Genomic DNA, 14,991 nt, shown 5'->3' on the forward strand with positions numbered 1-14,991 from the left:
TTTGCATTGAGTGTTCTGGGGGCAGCCCGCAAGTGTCGCCACGCTTCCAGCGCCAACATAGCACGCCCACAACTTCCTAACCCATACGTCTTTGGAATGTGGGAGGAAACCGGAGCACCCGGAGGAAACCCACGCAGACACAGGGAGAACGTATGAACTCCTTACAGACAGCGGCCAGAATTGAATCTGGGTCGCTGGCGCTGTAATAACGTTATGCTTACCGCTACACTATCCTGCCTGCATCCTCTTTTTATATTCTTCATGGCCTATCGTCTCTGTCTGCATATAGAAGTCTTCAGATTCCCCAACCTCCATCTCAGCCCCATCTCTTCCACAGCCCAGAGTGAACTGTGGCTGATAGTCCTCAGTCACCATTGTATGCTAGAGGCTAAGCTACAGGTCTCCAACTATAGTCTCTTGTCACTTCTGTGCCTTCCTTCCCTTGCCATCACCTGCCAGGCTGTCATTTTGTTTTGTTGTTGGGCAAAACTCTGCAGAAGGTTATTTCACTGAGGACCTGCCGTTAAGCTCATCAGAAGCTTCAGACTAAGTTCTTCCAGTAAGGGTCCCCAGCATGTGCCCAGTTTCTCCATAGCATTAGGGTAGCTGAGAGTCTGCCACTGTACCCTTGGTAACCTTTAATTTTTCCCTCACTGCTGTTTTGACGATTACATGGAATATGGATCATTGAAAAAGTATGCACACTTCAGTGGCAGCTAGACTAAGAAAGGTGAACACAGGCTGCACCAGAGAAATCTGAAGACTGCCAATGCATTGGAGGCTGGGTTTGAAATTCTGCTTGATCAATTATCCAGAATGGAGGAAGGGATTAAGAAGCTGAGGTGCTGTGTTTGTGGCAAAACCTTCCAATTTGACAATGTTGAGAAGCTGGAAGTTCTGATATGTCCACAATTTGATATCAGAAAAAGAATCATGGATGACAATGGGGCAACAAAGCAGGTTATCACAGGCATGCACGTGAGATCTGGCTCAATGCTCGCTGAATATTATTTGTGTGCTACGGTGAGGAAGAGGAGGGGGCCAATAATGGGCACACAGAAACTGACAGAGACATCCAAGTTGTGGCTGTGTTGGGATTAGTGTTGAGAGCAAGGGGAATGTGATAGGTGTGGGCCACAGAGTGGTGATGAAAGAAGATGATGTGGTCAAAGGCAGAGAGAAACCAAGAAATGACAATGCTCCATGTTGACAATGTTACTAGCAACTTTAACACGTCATTTATGATGCTCTGGGCAAATTTGAACAAGAAAAGTGCAGATTTAATGGGCAGAACACAAAGCTTTTGAAAGGAAACGTACTAAGCAAACAAGGTTTTAAAATTTGTGAAAAATGCATGTATTTTTTGTATTCTTTCCTTTTTCTTGCATTGCTTAAGAATGGCTCATTGATATTGGCAACCATGAATGCATTAAATATCCTTAACAGAACTCAATGTAACTTTCTTGACCCAATTTATTCTTGCTGCAGTGGATGAACGAGATGTGGAAGTCTGAACCTTGCTATGCAAGCTACGGTGTCAATGGATCCCTGTGCTCGTTTATTAAGTATCTCAGTGAGGTATTTGCGATTCTCTACAGAAATTTCTTTTACAAATATTGTCAAGTTCTGAAGCTGCTGTTGGTGAATAGAGTCTGTTATGCAATACTTTTTGTGTAGATGCAAGTTGGGTACAGAACAAGGTTTGCTTTAGTTTTTTCAATCATGCACCACACTTATGATGCAAGAAGGTAATTCTTCCCTTACTTCAGACTGTGTCTATCTTCTAATCTCCTGTTAGCACATCTGTCAATTATAGCAGTGGCACCACAGTTTGTTTTCATTTCACTTTCGATCACTATAGCCAAGGTACACAAAATAGACCATAAGTTTTGTAACTGAGGTGAAATTTAGATCTATGCAATGAATAGAAATACATTTATAAATAATTTCATTCAGTTCCAGTAGTTTTATTCATGCTTACAAATTTGAGAAAATATTAATTACTGTTTACTTCAAACCAGTTTGTAGCTATATTGAATGCATTCATTGATTTTATAGTACTGTGTAGTATTTTTGTACATATACTAAAGCTCAAAGTAATTCCATATGAATTTTAACGTTCCAGTGATGGCCAAGGAAGTCTGATGCTACCTAGTGGTAATGTGAATCACAGAGTGTTTATGGTTGCCACTTGACCCATTCTGTCCGTGCTGATTCGATGTAAGGGCTAGTCCCACACACCCACTATCACCCTGCAGATTAGTCCTTTGGTATGATGCAGCTCCATTTGGAATACTATAATTGAATCAATCTCCACTGCTGCTCCTGGCAGTGCATTCCAAATCTTATCCACTCACTGTGTAAGAAACAAAAACAAAAAGAAAACTCTTTGTGTTGCTTTTAGTTCTTTAGCCAATCACTTTGTCATGAACCAGCAACAAAAGAAACACACTGAGTCATGATTCAGTGTTAAAAACTATTTTATTAATCACTACTTATAATAATAAGAAAAATAAAAGAAAAAATGTTAGAATGTTAGAAGTAAAAATGTTAAACCCCGAACATTAACCCCAAAAATTAAACTCGTCATGTGTGTGTGGCAAATTCCCAAACTCCAAGTCCAGGAATAGTTTTCAAGGTTCAGTTCCGCAAGCCATAAGGTGAAACATGAGCAAAGGCTTCTGCAACAACCGCCGTTGTCTGAAGATAAGACGTAGATGTAGAGAACACAGAGAGAGTAATTACGAAATCCAAATGTTCCCCGATGGAACCCCAGTGACACCTCAGTGTTCACTCAGTAGTGACTCCCTCACCCCGAAAAGCATCCGAACCGTGGTCGTCCACACAAATACCTGTTTCCTTCTACAGGTCAGCAACAAAGTGAACTACACCAGAATACTCCCAATTTCCATACGTGGATTGTAGTGACAGACACAGTTATTGTTTCTCATCCATCGATAGAGAAACTAGCAGGCCGGAATCTCTCTCTCTTTTCTCTCTCTCTCTTCTCTGACTGACTTCGACTGACTTCTTCAACAACGTCATTACGTCCTTTATCTTTGGTTGATGTAAGCACGCCACACACACACACACACACACACACACACACACTACTAACTCTATCTTAAAGGGACATTCACCGAGTCCGTAACAACTTTCATTTTCTGCTTTTGATCCTTGAATCTGTCGACAAGAAGTTTCTCTCCCTCTCTGTTTGTGCTCTGGGATTTTAAAGATCTCCATCAGACCTCTCACAACCTCTGAGCCAAGGAGAACCAGTCTATCCAGGTAACCAAAGTCCCTCATCTCAGCACATCTCTTCAGCATACTCTCTAAAGCATTTCCTAAAGTGCAGTGTCCAGAATTGGACACGAGGCTCCAGTTGCAGCTGAACCAATGTTAATAAAGGTGTTTTATGGCTTGCAACCATGTCTCTGAATAGGACCCAGGATTCCATCTGTTTTTTAACTATTTCTTCATGGAACGCCCCAGACCTCACCATTCTCAGCCCCTTTTTCACATTGTGCCCTCTAGTTTATATTGTCCCTTCTCATTCTTCCACCAAAATGTAACACTTCACACTTTTTACAAGTAATGGAGTTAAAATTCAGATTGCTTGCATTACAAATATTTTCACATTGCAATTACAGATATTTAGCACCAGTTCTACTTGTTCCATTATCAGATCTTTTGACATTGCACCATCATTGCTTTTGTTGCTTATCCCTCCTTAAAGACCTTACTTGTGTTTCTTTCCTTCCTTTCTCCTGTGTTCTACATCCTAAACATGTTTGATCTGTAACGTTTTACAGTCTGATACTGTCAGCAGGAGACTGATTTTTATTTGATACGGCAGCTCATTCTTACGGGGGTGTCTCTTAACCCAACCCCTCCATTAACACGTTAGTCCCAGATTTCCCCAACAAACAGACCAAGTGCACACCAATTTCAACTGGAGTAGTGAGTGCATTTGCTGGATTCTGGACATGCCTCTGTTGGAAAGAAGGAGAGCAAAATCAGTGATGACTGTTTGATGGCTCATGCTCTCCTGGATGCCATGATGGCCATTGTAGAGGCCACAGGGGACATCTGATGATGAAAGAAAAAAAGCCCACAGCCAAAACTAGTAATGCAAGGCTGGAGACAGCCGCAGCAATGAGCACGGAATGTGATCCTCTCCTGCACTCTGTGCTGCCGATGGTTTAATGACCTCCTCAGACGAGGAAAGGTGAGCCCAACAACATCGCAATGTGCACATTCCCACAGTCCTCCCAATCTGCTCTCTGTGATGTCACATCCTCACTGCCCTCACTCCCCTCACTCCCCCCTCACTCTCCCCCTCACTCTCCCCCTCACTCCCCCCTCACTCTCCCCCTCACTCCCCTCACTCCCCCCTCACTCCCCCTCACTCCCCTCACTCTCCCCCTCACTCCCCCCTCACTCCCCCTCACTCTCCCCCTCACTCCCCCCCTCACTCCCCCTCGCTCTCCCCCTCGCTCTCCCCCTCGCTCCCCCCCGCTCCCCCTCACTCTCCCCCTCACTCCCCCCTCACTCCCCCCTCACTCCCCCTCCCCCTCCCCCTCACTCCCCCCTCACTCCCCCTCACTCCCCCATCACTCCCCCCTCACTCTCCCCCTCCCCCCCCCCCCCCCCCCCCACTCCCCCACTCCCCCTACTCCCCTCACTCCCCCTCACTCCCCCTCACTCCCCCTCACTCTCCCCCTCACTCCCCCCTCAACCCCCCTCACTCCCCATCACTCCACCTCACTCTCCCCCTGACTCCCCCTGACTCCCCTCACTCTCCCCCCCCTCACTCCCCCCTCACTCCCCCCTCACTCCCCCCCTCACTCCCCCCTCACTGTCCCCCTCACTCCCCCTCACTCCCCCTCACTCCCCCCTCACTCCCCCCTCCTCCTCTCACTCCCCTCACTGTCCCTCTCACTCCCCCCTCACTCCCCCTCACTCCCCCCTCATGTCCCCCTCACTCCCACTCACTCCCTCTCACTCCCCCCTCACTCCCCCCCTCACCTCCCCCCTCACTCTCCCCCTCACTCACCCCTCACTCCCCCCCACTCCCCCTCACTCCCCCTCACTCCCCCCCCTCACTCTCCCCCTCACTCTCCCCCTCACTCCCCCCCTCACTCCCCCTCACTATCCCCCTCACTCCCCCCTCACTCCCCCCTCACTCCTCTCACTCCCCCCTCACTGTCCCTCTCACTCCCCCCTCACGCCCCCCTCAGTGTCCCTCTCACTCCCCCCCTCACTCCCCCTCACTATCCCCCTCACTCACCCCTCACTCCCCCCTCACTCCCCCCTCACTCTCCCCCTCACTGTCCCCCTCACTCCCCCCCTCACTCCCCCCCTCACTCCCCCCTCACTCCCCCCTCACTCTCCCCCTCACTCCCCCCTCACTCCTCTCACTCCCCCCTCACTGTCCCTCTCACTCCCCCTCACTCCCCCCTCAGTGTCCCCCTCACTCCCACTCACTCCCTCTCACTCCCCCTCACTCCCCCTCACTATCCCCCTCACTCACCCCTCACTCCCCCCTCACTCCCCCCCTCACTCTCCCCCTCACTCACCCCTCACTCCCCCCCTCACTCCCCCCCTCACTCCCCCCTCACTGTCCCCCTCACTCCCCCCTCACTCCCCCCTCACTCCTCTCACTCCCCCCCTTACTGTCCCTCTCACTCCCCCCTCACGCCCCCCTCAGTGTCCCCCTCACTCCCACTCACTCCCTCTCACTCCCCCCTCACTCCCCCTCACTATCCCCCTCACTCACCCCTCACTCCCCCCCTCGCTCTCCCCCTCACTCTCCCCCTCACTCCCCCCTCACTCCCCCCCTCACTCCCCCTCACTGTCCCCCTCACTCCCCCTCACTATCCCCCTCACTCCCCCCCTCACTCCCCCCTCACTCCTCTCACTCCCCCCTCACTGTCCCTCTCACTCCCCCTCACTCCCCCCTCAGTGTCCCCCTCACTCCCACTCACTCCCTCTCACTCCCCCCTCACTCCCCTCACTATCCCCCTCACTCACCCCTCACTCCCCCTCACTCCCCCCTCACTCCCCCCTCACTCTCACCCCTCACTGTCCCCCTCACCCCCCTCACTCCCCCCCTCACTCCCCCCCTCACTCCCCCCTCAGTGTCCCCCTCACTCCCCCCCTCACTCTCCCCCTCACTCCCCCCCCTCACTCTCCCCCTCACTGTCCCTCTCACTCCCCCTCACTCCCCCCTCAGTGTCCCCCTCACTCCCCCTCACTCCCTCTCACTCACCCACTGCACTCTCCCCCTCACAATCCCCTCACTCCCCCCTTCACTCCCCCCTCACTCCCCTCACTCCCCCTCACTCTCCCCCGCACTCCCCCCTCACGTCCCCCTCACTCCCCCCTCACTCCCCCTCACTTCCCCCTCACTCCCCCTCACTCCCCCCTCACTCGCCGCCCTCACTCCGCCCTCACTTTCCCCTCACTCCCCCCTCACTCCCCCCTCACTCTCCCCCTCACTCCCCCCTCACTCCCCTCACTCTCCCCCTCACTCCCCCTCACTCCCCCCTCACTCCCCCCTCACTTCCCTCACTCCCCCCTCACTCCCCCTCACTTTCCCCCTCACTCCCCCTCACTCCCCCCTCACTCCCCACTCAGCGCTCCCCCTCACTCCCCCTCACTCTCCCCCTCACTCCCCCCTCACTCTCCCCCTCACTCTCCCCCTCACTCCCCCCTCACTCTCCCCTCACCTCCCCCTCACTCCCCCTCACTCTCCCCCTCACTCCCCCTCCTCCCCTCGCACTCCCCCTCACTCTCCTCCTCACTCCCCCCTCACTCCAACCTCATCTTTCTGCAAGGCCATGGCTTCCTTCATAGTCACCAATGTTGCACTTTGATCCATCATTTGCCATTATAGCCTCTCCCTGCAGAGAGGGAGGAAGAGCACAGGAGGTATTCCTGGAGCCATTGCCGACTGACATCTGAATCTCAAGCAGGTGATCACTCAAGTAGGAAGAATGGAGATTTGGCAGCTACCTGGTGACTGCATTTTATGCCTGGACATGCCTCTATTGGAAAGGAGAGGAAAATGAATGATGGACATTTGATGGCTCACGCTTCCGTGGATGCCATGATGGCCATTGCAAAGGCCACAGGATCCGCATACAACACGCCTGGACTGAAAGGTTGCACCAACTGCAAAACAAGCAACCTTACCTTCAGATCTCTAACTTGTGTCTTCAATCTCCCAAAGGACCTCCAACCGTTCTGCAAGATATGCAGCACGGGGATGACGCTGACTCCTCACTGGCCCCCATTCTGAGTGTGTGTTGTCAGAGGGCTCTGGCTTTCCATCCACCAGCTCAGAGCCCCATATTTTTGACATTGGTGAGACAGGTTTGTCCATGGCATTGTGCACGAGTCGAGTGGTGGAGATAAGAATGTGCAGCACCTTCCAATCTCCACTCAGCTGTATTGTTGCCATCTGTACGGAGGTGACTGATAGGGTGAATCTGGGTTTGAAAGTTCCTTTCACGCATGTGGCAGAGGTGTGGGGGTGCTGCAGTGTCAGTGGGTCTCGATCTTCGAGATTCTCTTTTCCTCTTTGCTTCCTCCACTTTAGCTTCCTCACGTGAACGAGCACCGCTTTTCATGTGGATATGCCAGAGCAATAATGAAGAATCCGTGCAGTGTAGGAAGGTTTCAGGTTGAACTATCGTCAGTTTTTATTTCCAGCGTCTGCAGTTTACTTTAGTTTTTCGAAGAGAGCATGTAGTGCTGACAGGTGCTCAACCCGTGCTCTACTTTAGGAATGGAGAAGCCCAACAAGGTGCATGATGCCACAGGCCTTTGTGATGATGTCTTCAACCATAGGAAGTATGTCTGCCATCACAGCACCAAATGCCACATCATGGCTGCGTGCAGGTCTTCACTGAGGACTTATTTGGACTCCCACCTTGAATAGCATGACAGGTTTCCTAGCCTTGGCTTGTCGGCAGCCCACCTTGAATGCAGAAGAGCACTCGGAGAGGGTCACAGCAGTGATGGTGCTGAGGGAGGACAGGCAACCTCCAATCTAACGAACCCCTTTTCTCCCGTTGCATTCACTAGCTCAGAATCCCACATATCATCCTGCTTCCAAGTGGTGAAGTCTGGTCTTGTACTGGTGCAAGTAGAAAAGACAATGGAGAGGCTTTTGCAGGCTCCAGAACCAAGAAGACAATGACCAAGAGCATCTCAAGCGCAAATCTGAAACAGTCTCCCCCCATTGCTATTGCACCATATTGGAGCAGTATAAAAATTAGAGGGTTGTATTGGCACATGGGTGCTTTCTACAGCTTGAGAGTTAAGAATGCACTTACAGAAATGTAAAAGGCTTGGTAATTGGTTTAAGATTGTCACATGTAACGAGATACAGTGAAAAACTTAGTTTTGCATGCCATTCATACAGATCATTTCAAAACATCAGTACATCGAGGTAGTATAAAGGGAAACGCAATAACAGTGCAGAATGAAGTGTTATAGTTACAGAGAAAGTGCAGTGCAGGCAGACAAATGAGGTGCAAGGGCCACAACGAGCTAGGTTGAGAGATCTAGAGTTCTTTATCTTTCAAGAGGTCCGTTCGTGTCTTATAATAGTGAGATTGAAGATTGTCCTTGAGCCTGGTGGTGTGTGTTTTCGAGTCTTTGTATCTGAGAAAATGACGAGGGTGGGAGGGGTCTTTGATTATGCCGGCTGCTTTCACAGAGCAGCAGGAAGTATAGACAGAGTCAATGGAGGGGAGGCTGGTTTTCATGATGGACTGAGCTATGTCCACAACTCTCTGCAGTTTCTTGCGGTCTTGGGAAGAGCAGTTGCTGTACCAAGCGACCAAGTTTTAACTCACTCTTTGGTCTGTAGCAGTCAAGTTCTTCGAATGGCAAGTAACGGAATGGAATGGTATGGTATGTTATAGATAGGCTGCAAGCATCATTGGAAAGCTGTACTGTGCTTTGTGTAGAGGAATGGAAATGAGGGGTAGAAGGGCTTTCTTCAAGGTGTCAGTTTTCAGCGCAACCCAAGCACCTTGTACCGCAGTGTATACTGTTCCATCCCTACCTAAGGCATCTTCCCTATCCCCATCTCCCATCCTCCACCCAAACAACCTGAACCTTCCCTGTCCCCTGTGTCTAAATCTCCCTGCTGTGCAGGAGGTGATGTGTAGCTAGCCACCATTCTCGAGCTGCTGACTGATTCATTTTAAAGCCCACGTCCCCAGTTATCAAGATACCCATACATTTTATCTTTAACTTTATTCCCCATTATCGAGAAATCATTGGATGTTTAAGATACGAATTGAATCAAAAACGCATAAACATTAGAGTCATCGAGTCATCCAGCACAGAAATAGACCACTTGGCCCATCATGTACATGCTGACTCGTGGGTACCCGTCCCATCTTCTAACAATTGGCCTGAAGTCTTTAATCCCTGGACAATCCAATTGCTTGTCCAGACATTTCTTAAATGCTATTAGTGACTCTGCTTCCACCACTTTCTCCCGTAGTTCCTTCCAGGTCCCCACCCCCCTCTGGATTAAAACGTCCTCCTCAGATTCCCTTTAAATCTCTAACCCTTTACCCTAAATCTCTGTCCTCTAATTGTATTCACCTCTGAAAAGGCGAACGGTTTCCTGCAGTCTACCCTATCTATACCCCTCATAATGTTATATATCTCAGTCATGTCCCTTCTGAACGTCCTCTGCTCCAGGGAGAACAGACTCAGACTCTCCGGTCTCTCCTTAGAGCTAAATTGCTCATCCTGGGGATTCTCCTCTGCACCCTCTTCAGCACTGTCACATCCTTCCTGTAGTGACCAGAACCGCACGCAGTTTTCCAGCTGAGGTCTGGCCAATGTTTTATAAAGTTGGAGGATAACCTCCCTGCTCTTGTGCTCAATGTCCCAACAAATGAAGGCCAGTATCCCGTATGCCTTCCTAACCACGTTATCTTCCTATGCTCCCATCTTCAGGGATCTTTGGACTTGCACACCCCCTTTTCCTTGATACTCAATACTCCCTAGGATCTTACCTTGCCATCCATGGTGTATGTCCGAGCCTTGGCAATATTCAGCAATAGTATCTATGTTATTATGTAGTTATAATAAAGAACTACAGTTCCCAGCAGGCAATGCAAGGGGTCACATGGAGGAACAGGAAGTGGCTGGAAAGGGCGGGAAAAGCAGCCAGCCTGTCTGTTGCAAGTCTGTTGCAGCCTGTTGTTGTTTTGTTGTTTTAATAAATGTTCAGATGTTAAACCCATGCCAAGTTTGTCTCGTGATGAAAAACAAACATAACATGGTGTCAGAAGTTGGTGTGAGGTCTGAACAAGGAAAGTAAACGAGTACTGTGTGCAATCGAGAAAGAGACTCAGTGAGTATGGAAGAAAAGCTGTAAAAAGATAGAGAAAAAGCCGGCCGGCCGGCGAGGGAGCACGTTGTTCCTGAAGTTCAGCAGTCACCGGATTTGCCAAGAGAGATTCAGGTGAGAGGCCAAGAGTCCCCGTTATGGATAAGCTAAGTCCTCCCAAGTCTGTGCAGTTTATTGGCAATCTAGCCGATAATTGGAAACACTTCAAACAGCGACTCAACATATATTTAGATGTTAGTGGAGCAGGAAGGAACGATGAAAAATTGAAAACGTCTATTTTTCTGCACGTGATTGGCGAAGATGCTTTGGACATCTATAACAGCTTTCAAATTGATGAGACTGCTTTTGAGTTGGGCACCTTGATGGAAAAATCTGAGGAGTATTTTATCCCAAGTAAAGACATCACATTTGAGAGATATAAATTCTTTTCCTGTGACCAGAAACAAGGTGTTAGCTTTGACCAATACTTAGCTGAGCTTCACACACTGAGTAAGTCTTGTGAATTTGGAGATTTGAGAAACTCACTAGTTAAAGACAGAATAGTTTGTGGAATTCCAGATAATGGACTCAGAGAAAGACTGTTGCGTGAAAAAGATTTGACCCCGGAAAAGGCGGTGAATATGTGTTGGTCAGCAGAAACCACACGAGCACAAGCTAAGGAGCTGTACAAAGCAGACAGAACAGTACATGCTGTGAAAACAGAGAAGCAGCTCCCAAGGTGTTTACAAAAGCAACAGCAAATCAAAGAGGAAGGCTCAAACAGCAAATGCAGCAGATGTGGAGGTAGACACATTCCAAAGATGTGTCCTGCTTATGGGAAGTCCTGCAATAGCTGTGGGAAGAAGAATCACTTTGCAAGGTGCTGCAAAGCTGGGGCTAACAAGAGAAAGGTGCACACAGTTGATGAGAAAATGGAGGAATTCTTTGTGGATTCAGTACAGACTGTGGCTGCTGGTAAAACAGAATGGATTTTCCAGTAACTGTGAATGAGACAGTAATTCCATTCAAGCTTGACACTGGAGCTCAGGTGAATCTGTTATCCATGGATGATTATAAGACTCTCACAGTAAAGAGTAAGATTTACCCTGTGAAGTTAAAAGTGACAGGCTACACTGGAAAAGACTCTCACAGTAAAGAGTAAGATTTACCCTGTGAAGTTAAAAGTGACAGGCTACACTGGAGAGAAAGTTCCAGTAAAAGGGGGCTGTATGGTGACCTTTAAGCACAAGGGGCAGCACTTAAAATCACAGCTACTGATTGTTGAAAGGAGAGTACAGCCAATATTAGGTCGGAGTGCATGTGAAAAGCTCAACCTAGTGAAAAGATTTTTCATAGTAGCTTCACATACCAAAGATGACCACACAACACTCACGGAAGAGTATGCAGATGTCTTTGAGGAGCTCAGATGCTTACCTGGTGTACACAAAATTCACATAGATGAGGCAGTGGCTCCCGTTGTCCATGCATGCAGGAAAGTTCTGTTTCAACTTAGAGATAAACTTAAGCAAGAACTAGCACACATGGAACGAATGAATGTCATACAGAAAACTGAAGAACCAACAGATTGGGTGAGTTCACTGGTCATTGTGCAAAAGAAAAATGGAGCATTGCGGATATGTCTAGACCCAAGAGATCTCAATAAAGCCATCAAGAGAGAGATCCTCACGAGAGAGAGAGTGCCAACACGGGAGGAGATCACGTCCTGGTTTTCAGGTGCCAAATGGTTTAGCAAGCTCGACGCATCATCTGGATTTTGGCAGATGAAGCTTGATGAGGCAAGTTTGAGACTGTGCACTTTTAACACACCACAGGGAAGATATTGCTATCTTCAGCTGCCATGCGGAATCCTGTCCACACCAGAAGTCTACCATAAAACCATCCACATTGATTTTCGAGGGCATACTTGGTGTCGAGACCATGATGGATGACATCATCGTCTGGGGATCCACCAAGGAGGAACATGATACTCGACTGAGACAAGTGCTTGACGTGACAAGGAATGTCAATTTGAAATTAAATAAAGAGAAATGTGAGTTTGGTGTTAAGACACTGATCTTCACGGGAGATGTCATATCTGAAGAAGGAGTGAAGCCTGACCCAAGAAAGACGTCAGCCATTGAAAACATGGAGAGGCCTCAAAACAAAGAGGAGGTGGGACGTTTCTTAGGGATGGTGAATTACATGGCTAAGTTCATCCCTCGACTGTCAACAGTGTCAGCACCACTTAGGTCACTCCTTGAGCAACAAAATGAATGGATTTGGTCTCATGAGCAAGAAGAGTATTTCCAGACGTTGAAAAGGGTGCTAACTGAAGAGCCCGTGCTGAAGTTTTAAGATCCGGAAAGGTGCATCAGGATATCAGCTGATGCGTCCCAGCATGGCCTTGGATCAGTACTACTGCAGCAGCACGATGACAAATGGCAACCTGTGGCCTATGCATCAAGGGGTTTAACAAGTGCGGAAGCCAACTATGCACAAATGGAGAAAGAACTTCTCGCCACTACATATGCATGTGAAAGGTTCCATCAGTACGTCTATGGGCAAGCTATTGAAGTGGAGACAGACCATAAACCATTGGTCTCAATTATGTCCAAACCACTGAATGACTGTCCCATGAGGATACAGCGCATGTTGATCAGGCTGCAGAAATATGGTGTGAAGATGATCTACACACCGGGAAAATATATGTTTACTGCTGATGCTCTGTCTCGAGCAGTCGACAAGACAGAAAAAAGTAACCAACAGGTTAATGCAGATATACAGGCCTATGTTGACATGACTGTCACTTCTCTTCCAGTATCTCCGGATAGGACAGAGCAGATTAGGAAAGCAGCAGAGGTAGATGAAACAATGAAAGTACTCAAGGATACAATATGGAAAGGATGGCGAGCAGCAAAGGATGACTGTCCAATGTGTATTCGGGATTATTGAGCATGCAGAGCTGAACTGTCAGTAGTGAAAGATATGGTCTTCAAAGGGAACAGGTTTGTGATTCCAGTGTCACTATGCAAGGAGATGCTCCAGAAGATACACGAAAGGCATCTTGGGGAGGAAAAATGTAAACGTAGAGCACATGAAGTGATGTACTGGCCAAGAATGAACCAAGACATCAGCCGGACCACTGCTTCATGTGAAATATGCTTTACCTACAGACCAAAGCAGCAGCAGAACCACTTACACCACACCCTGTACCAGACAGGCCGTATTTCAAAGTTGGAGTGGATTTGTTTGACTGTAATGGGATGAGCCATATTGTTCTGACAGACTACTTTTCCAATTACACAGAGGTTGCGACACTGCAATCAATGTCCAGCAAAGCAGTTATCACGTTCCTAAAAGCTGTGTTTGCGAGGCATGGAGTTCCATGTGAAGTAGTATCGGACAATGGTCCACAATTTTCTAGCAGTGAATTTGAATCCTTTGCCAATGTTTGGGGGTTTCGACATATAACCTCAAGCCCACATCACCCAAAATCTAATGGCCTAGCAGAGAGTTCAGTTAAGGTGGTGAAGGGCCTCATGAAGAAAGCACAAGATGGACTAGAGGATTTCCACAGAAGTCTAATGATTTACAGAAGTCCGCCACTGCAGAACAGCCTTTCACCAGCCCAAATGCTGATGGGTCGACGCATACGCACTAACCTTCCAATACATGAAAACCTGTTGACACCTGAAGGAGCACACAGGGTCAAACAGGGTAAAGAGGAAGGGAAAGAAAAACAGAAACGGAATCACAACAAGACAGCAAAAAGCCGACCAGTCCTGAAGCCTGGGGATCAAGTGCGAATCCGAGATCATGATTCTGGCACATGGTCCATGAAAGGAGTTGTGCAAGAGGAAGTAAATCCACATTCATACCAGATCCAGACGGAACGAGAGACACCTCTGAGGAGGAACTGTGTGGATCTACGACCACAAGCTCCAACCCATGGCTGTGACCCATCCTCTGTCAGTACACCAAAGGGGCCGGCATATGGAGAAAATGAACATGTGGACCAGAGTTCCCAAGTAAACACCAACACAGGAAATGAAAGCAACACACCTGCGGAAACACGTCCAGACCAAAAAGGACCATAAAACCACCTCAGAGACTGATTGAAAGCTGCCGAGTGGACAAAGGTTCTTGGCAGGTTTATAGGACAAAGTATTGTGTTTGTTTTTCTTTAAAGGGGGAAGATGTGTTGTTATGTAGTTACAATAAAGAACTACAGTTCCCAGCAGGCAATGCAAGGGGTCACATGGAGGAACAGGAAGTGGCTGGAAAGGGCGGGAAAAGCCAGCCTGTCTGTTGCAAGTCTGTTGCAGCTTGTTGTTGTTTTGTTGTTTTAATAAATGTTCAGATGTTAAACCCACGCCAAGTTTGTCTCGTGATGAAGAACAAACATAACAGTATAGGTCAGTGACCCTCTTATGGAGTAGAATGGAAAATATGACATTGACTGGGAATGACTTTGATAACAGCAAACCAGAAGGAGGGTTTTAAATCCAGGTCCGAGAATTGTGCAGTTCCCACAATTTCAAAACCAGCAAATTCACCTTTTGAAAAGCAGTGAATGCCCACCTCTGTGGTTTAAGGAAGTAGACTTCCCACTGCGAGAGAGCAAG

At 48.3% G+C, this 14,991-nt stretch overlaps 1 protein-coding gene across 7 annotated transcripts in view; it reads left to right on the forward strand.

The window, feature by feature from the left end:
- LOC127571046 (alpha-1,6-mannosylglycoprotein 6-beta-N-acetylglucosaminyltransferase A-like) overlaps positions 1-14,991 on the forward strand; it is a 110,499-nt gene that overhangs the window by 40,361 nt on the left and 55,147 nt on the right. For all 7 annotated transcript variants that reach the window (XM_052017075.1, XM_052017076.1, XM_052017079.1 and 4 more), the window contains one exon: positions 1,489-1,578. In XM_052017075.1, the coding sequence (XP_051873035.1) occupies positions 1,489-1,578 (90 nt within the window). The remainder of the gene's footprint in view (positions 1-1,488; positions 1,579-14,991) is intronic.

This window comes from Pristis pectinata, chromosome 5 (assembly GCF_009764475.1).
Source record: "Pristis pectinata isolate sPriPec2 chromosome 5, sPriPec2.1.pri, whole genome shotgun sequence".
Classification (NCBI taxonomy): domain Eukaryota; kingdom Metazoa; phylum Chordata; class Chondrichthyes; order Rhinopristiformes; family Pristidae; genus Pristis; species Pristis pectinata.